The sequence below is a fragment of the Tachysurus fulvidraco genome, chromosome 8, assembly GCF_022655615.1.
Source record: "Tachysurus fulvidraco isolate hzauxx_2018 chromosome 8, HZAU_PFXX_2.0, whole genome shotgun sequence".
NCBI classification, from domain to species: domain Eukaryota; kingdom Metazoa; phylum Chordata; class Actinopteri; order Siluriformes; family Bagridae; genus Tachysurus; species Tachysurus fulvidraco.
Window position 1 is genome coordinate 24,560,473 of NC_062525.1, and position 6,119 is coordinate 24,566,591.

At 42.9% G+C, this 6,119-nt stretch overlaps 1 protein-coding gene across 9 annotated transcripts in view; it reads left to right on the plus strand.

Annotated features, from left to right (window-relative positions):
- plce1 (phospholipase C, epsilon 1) overlaps window positions 1-6,119 on the plus strand; it is a 78,768-nt gene that overhangs the window by 37,934 nt on the left and 34,715 nt on the right. The window contains exon 1 of one of the 9 annotated variants that reach the window (XM_047817093.1): window positions 1,176-1,395. The exons of the other annotated variants lie outside the window; for them this stretch is intronic. Coding sequence (XP_047673049.1) covers window positions 1,293-1,395 — 103 coding nt within the window. The 5' untranslated portion in view covers window positions 1,176-1,292. Of the gene's footprint in view, window positions 1-1,175; window positions 1,396-6,119 lie in introns of those variants that run through there. 9 annotated transcript variants of the gene reach the window in all.

Genomic DNA, 6,119 nt, shown 5'->3' on the forward strand with positions numbered 1-6,119 from the left:
CTTCTTCTTCTTCTTCCTCCTTTTCTTCTTTTTCCTCTTCTTCTTCTTCTTCCTCTTCTTTTTCTTCCCCTGCTTCTTCCTCTTCTCCCTTCCTTTCTTTTGTTTGTAATGGGGAAGTCGTGGCCTAATGGTTAGAGAGTCTGACTCCTCACCCTAAGGTTGTGGGTTCGAGTCCCCCTGTGTTATCTGTAATATTAATCTACTCTTTACAGGACACTTTACGCCTTCTCCATATGTCATGTTTTAGTCGATAGTCCACATGTTTTGTTGTGATTCCTGACGTGTGAGCGACCGACCTGCCAGTACATCATGACAAGTAGAGGTGGACAGGAATAGCAAAGGTCAGGTCAAGTCGCAGGAATTTGTCTTTCTATTACTATGTTCTGAATGTGGGGCGTCTTCTTCATGCCAAAATGTGCGTCAGACACAAAAAACGTCTAGCTTGTCCATTAAGAATATATTTTCTATACTGTATATAATGTGTGTGTGTGTGTGTTTATATACCGTCTAGCTCATTAGGGATACATTTAAATTTATAATATATATATATATATATATATATATATGTATTTTTTTTTCTTATAAAGCTGCTTTGCGACAGATTTATTTGACTCTGTTGTATATTAAGTGTAAAATTAATCAATCGATCGATGGATCGATAAATAGATGTATTGTGTGTATAATTTTATTTATATATTTTTTTATTCATTATTGTCTTTTGTTTCCTTTTCTTTTGCTTACAATGATTACAGACCTGGATTTTTTTTTTTTTTTTTTTTTTTAAATCATCTGTATTAAACAGTCCTCTCGGTATATAAAACAATCCTTTTGAGTGCCGGTACTTGAATATAGTTTGCCGAGGACCTGGAACTGGTCTGTATAATGTCTATCGAAACTCCGAGCCTTATAAACACATGTATCAGGGTCCACCTGTTGTTTAGATGTCATTCCTGTCCATATACAGATTGCAGCGTGTCCATCAGCCCTCGCTCTGGTGTACATTTGGATCCTGGATTCTTCCTCCCTTCTTTGCGCTCTCTCTCTCTCTCTCTCTCTCTCTCTCTCTCTCTCTCTCTCTCTCTCTCTCTCTCTCTCTGTTCCTTTAATCTGGAAGACAAGCAAAGCAAAACTGCGTGTGTGTGTGTGTGTGAGAGTGTGAAGAGGGATAAAGCCTAACAGGGAGGGGGGATGGAGTGGTCAAGCTCGTGTGTGTGTGTGTGTGTGTGTGGCGTGTAAGAGCCATGCAGCACGTCAGTTCGCTGGCAGTGAAGCGTCGAGCAGCTGTAGTTTAAATGTGGTTAAGTGACTCTCGCCGGTGCTGCGTCAAGAAAGGAGCCGGAGCCACGGCCGTCGTCACCATGAAGCACTCGCACACCATGGAGTACAGGCTGATGAGTAAGGACACTTTGACTTTAACCTACTAGAGAAAAAAAAAAGTGTCACGTGGGTCGGCAGGCTTAGCTGTTTCTCTTCCACCTGCTCTCAGCGTGTAGATGTTCAGGTCACGCTTTCTAACAGGCTCAGGTTTACGTTCTCTTTTTAGATTTTGTATTTGAACACGGGAGATGTATTATTACTGTGCGGCGCACGGCTGTGAGGATTTATACTTGTTGGTGTGTGTGTGTGTGTGTGTGTGTGTGTGTGTGGTCATATGTATAAGATTGGACCTTAATGACTCGGCATGGCTGTTTACTGCTATAGATAAATGTCCCTGTTGTGCTGCTTTTTATCGCACACTGTGTGTTAAATTTTCTTCCACTGACAAGCGTGTCATCCTCCAATCTGTCACTTTAGACATCAACAACACAATTACGATGCTTGTTTACTTCAGTCAGGCTTATAATCGCTCAATAACACGTCAGGGAAAGAGAGCGATTCATTACGATAATTATATTAACGTCGATATATTTTCACACCGTACAAACCGCGTTTACGTCTTCCGGATCATGAAGCGAAACAGATCTACAGAGGCGCTCTGGCCGACGCGGTCAGGTTCCGTACACGTTACGTGCCGTGAGCTTGTTTTTGTTTTCTCTCATTGTTCAAATCGTGAAAACCTGCAATGGTGTGAATGTGGTAGCTCAGTGGTTAAGGTGTTGGGCTACTGATCGGAAGGTCATGGGTTTGAACCCCAGGTCCACCAAGCTGCCACTGCTGGGCCCCTGAGCAAGGCCCTTGACCTTCAGTTGCTCAGTTGTAAATCACTCTGGATAAGGGTGTCTGCTAATACCGTAAATGTAAACATCAGCAACGTTTTTAGGCAAACAAAAGTCTGCTATCGTAGACTTTTAAGGCATGAATTATCTTCCCTTTAGAACCCCATGTTGTCAAGTGTGAAGTTAAAGGTGCGGTGCGCGACGTTTGAAAAATGCTTCAGAAAACCGAGTTGGGCCGGCTAACAAAACAAACGTGTAGCCAGTGAGCAGAAAGGGGCGTGTCTTGTCAATATGCGGCGGTGTCGATAGGTGTTGAACGTCGTCTTCCGGGTGAAACGGAGCTAAAGCTTTCACGCTACAACACACAGTACTACAAAAACACATTTGTATTACTCATCGAGTTCATTTATTGATAAAAATGTCCCCTCGGCCAGCCGCCCAACAGGTTCCGCCATAATAGTTGCCTGGGTTATGTATGTATGTATGTGTGGGGCGGAGCTATCAAAACAGAGGTGACACCCATTTGGGTTAGGGCCGTGTTCTGTAATGGTGATTTCAAATGTCAACATTGGCTTTCAAACATCGTACACCGCCCCTTTAATGATCTATCAGATAATTACAGCTGAAAGTATTAAAATGAAGGATCGATTTAACACGTAATCAAACGACCAACCAAACAAATGCTTCTCATATCTCCTGCTATAAATCCACAAGATCCTCAAGATCGCTAGCTGTCGAGGGAAATTATTTGAAGAACGCTCTCAAAGCCGTATCCGCCAACAGAATACGCCTTAAATATTTATGGAAAACAAATCAGCTGGATATATAATCATACATCATACAGTCAGTAAAGGACTCTGGGTATTGATTAGTTGTAGTCCTTGTGTTGAGGTAAACAATTTGTCTCTATCCATCAATGGAAAGAGACCCCAAGGACATTCTCAGTGACCCTGACATAGTAGCAGAACCTTGGAACAGCAGCAGTCTGTGTGTGTTTACAAGAAAAAAAAAACACTTCCTGATTAAATAACAATTCATCAAGTGATGGATCTATGGTGCTTAACTGTACAGTACTCCTGTAAATACACAGTGTGTATCGCTGCTCTTTCTGATACACACACTAGATGTCTTCTCGGGTCTAAAGAAATGAACCCGACCTGAAGTGACCCGAATCACTTTTTACCCGAACCCGACATGCATATTTTTTTTTTTTAAGAAAGACCCGACCCGACACGAACCCGAAAAATGAGACCCGAGTCCGACCCGACCCGTTGGCAATTTTATTTACCCCGACTGGACCCGAATGTCGCGTAACTCTACACTAAAGTAACTGCTACAGAGTGGATTCAAAATTGATTGACAGGTCTGTTTCAACGAAAATTAGCTTACCGCCAGCCACACGTCACCAGCTACATGTCGAAGCGGTCTTGGCAAACAGAGGAGAGGTTGGAAAAGGACTCGAGTCGAGGCACACACACGAGATACAGTAGTTCGGGTCTTCTCGGGTCCGTTCGGTAAAAACACATTCATTTTAAATTACCCGAGACCCGACGCCGCTATTATTAAACCCGACCCGTGTCCGAGGCACACGTGAAGCTTTTAGACTCGAACCCGCTCGGGTCTCGGGTCGGACCTCGGGTTTCGGATCTAAGTGGACCCGTGAAGACCTCTAACACACACTAGCATCCCTGTGGGGATGAAAACGCTCCATCAGCAAAATGATAACCGGTCTGAAATTTGATCAAAATACTCACCACCAATAGACAGCGGAAAGAGAATCTGACAAATGGCACTCAACACAATTGGTTGCATAAGTATCGGCACCCGATACGGGTGGAGGGGCCAAGAAGGAAAATGGTTCGATTTGAAGATGATGTCTATGGCATGCTGAGAGAGCCTTCTTATTCATCCAATCACAAATCTGTGCTCCAATGGACAGGTGACAGACCTAATAGAGTATTATTGACAACAGACACTCAAGGTGTGTTTGGTATAACGCAAAGGATGGAAAATACCTCATTAAAACTGTCAAGTGTGTTTGAGGGTCTGTGAGGTTGACCAGCTGTTTTTCCTCTAAATCTTCTTGTTCGATTACAAAGCATGATGAGCACCATGGAGTACCAGGAGATTTTAATCCCATTTAAAGAATCTACAGCTCAGTTGAAGTCGGATCTTCCGAAGGTGAATACGAGAGGATAGAAGCCTCGAGAAGGTGGAGTCTGTATCTTAGCTCTGAGTCCGCGTTATTTTATCAAGCGTTATAAGAGAAGACTCTTGGTGATGGGAAGTTAAAAAAATTTACGTAATAAACGCAGGTGTCTATAATTATAGCATAACTTCTTTTTTTGGTCTTCTTTTTAAACTGTACATTAGTTACTTCAGCTGTAGGACACGTCTATGTTTAGCGCCATGTCTTATTGTACCGAGGGTGCCGATATTTCTGGAGCTGACTGTCCATATCATCAAATGAACATATCTGTTGTTACTTAAAGGCGATGTGTATTTATTTATTAATATGTCACGGATAATATAGCAAGTGAGCGGTTTATCTGATGAACGGACATAATAAAGATGTAAAGAGGACATCGGGTCGCCTTTACGGCGGACGTGAACGTGTGAAACGTCGACTAATTTGAGGATAAGAACAGGAAGCACTCGCTGCTGAGCACAGAGATCCTCTTACAGCGCGCTGCAGGCACGGCTCGTAACGCACCACTTATTCATTCCGAGTCCGGCGTCATTGTTTCCTAGGATACCGAAACAAGACCCTGACGACCCCTACTGACTAGCGTGTCATATCAAACGTATTTTTCCTTCCAAAGTTTTTTTCTGCCTGGCTACATGTTAAATGAATGTTGGTACGTAGCACAGACACGGAGGCTTTATTACAGAAGGACGCACCGAGCTCAGAGGAAAAGTGGATGCTTTATGCTTCATCAGTGTTGCTCGTACTCCAGGCTTATTGTAACGCTCTCCTATTTATCCACATCATGCGCTCGTTTAACTCTCGTTACACAATCGTGCTAATTCTGTTTTTTCCCCATTACTACTTCTACTGTGGGAAATGATGACCTTTTCAGGTCAAGGGGTCGTTAACACAAGCAGGTCGTTTTGTGAGCTTTAGGTTTTTAATTGCATGTGGGTGAGTGAACAGGTTGAGGAAGCTAGAGCTTTATGTAAAAAAGGTGTGTGTATACTGTGTGTTGTGTGTGTGTTGTGTGTGTGTGTGTGTGTGTGTGTGTATGTGTGTGTGTGTGTGTAAATCCACATATAGATATGAATAACTGAATAACATAAAAAGTCAGTCTAAACAGATACAGATTGTGTGTGTGTGTGTGTGTATGTGCGTGTGTGTGTGTTTTCATGTGTGTGTGTGTGTGTGTATGTGCGTGTGTTTTCATGTATGTGTGTGTGTGTGTCTGTGTGTGTGTGTGTGTGTCTGTGTGTGTGTGTAAATCCACATACAGATATGAATAACATAAAAAGTCAGTCTAAACAGATACAGATTGTGTGTGTGTATGTGTGTATGTGTGTGTCTTCATGTATGTGTGTGTGTGTGTATGTGCGTGTGTGTGTGTTTTCATGTATGTGCGTGTATGTTCGTGTATGTGTGTGTGTGTGTGTGTGTGTGTGTGTGTGTGTAAATCCACATAGAGATATGAATAACATAAAAAGTCAGTCTAAACAGATACAGATTGTGTGTGTGTGTGTGTGTGTGTGTGTGTGTGTGTGTGTGTGTGTGTGTGTTCATGTATGTGCACACACCAGGGCTGATGCATCACAGGAAATCCTCACAGGCAGCTCTGATTATTCCAAAATCAGAATCATCCGGCCATGAGCCCTCTCTGATGCCCCTGAACAGCACATGAATAATGATGGTGTGCGCTGCTTTATGTAGCTTAATGAAGCACATTCAGCTCCAGACCATTTGGCTCACATCAAAAGGTGCCATGTGGAGATGGA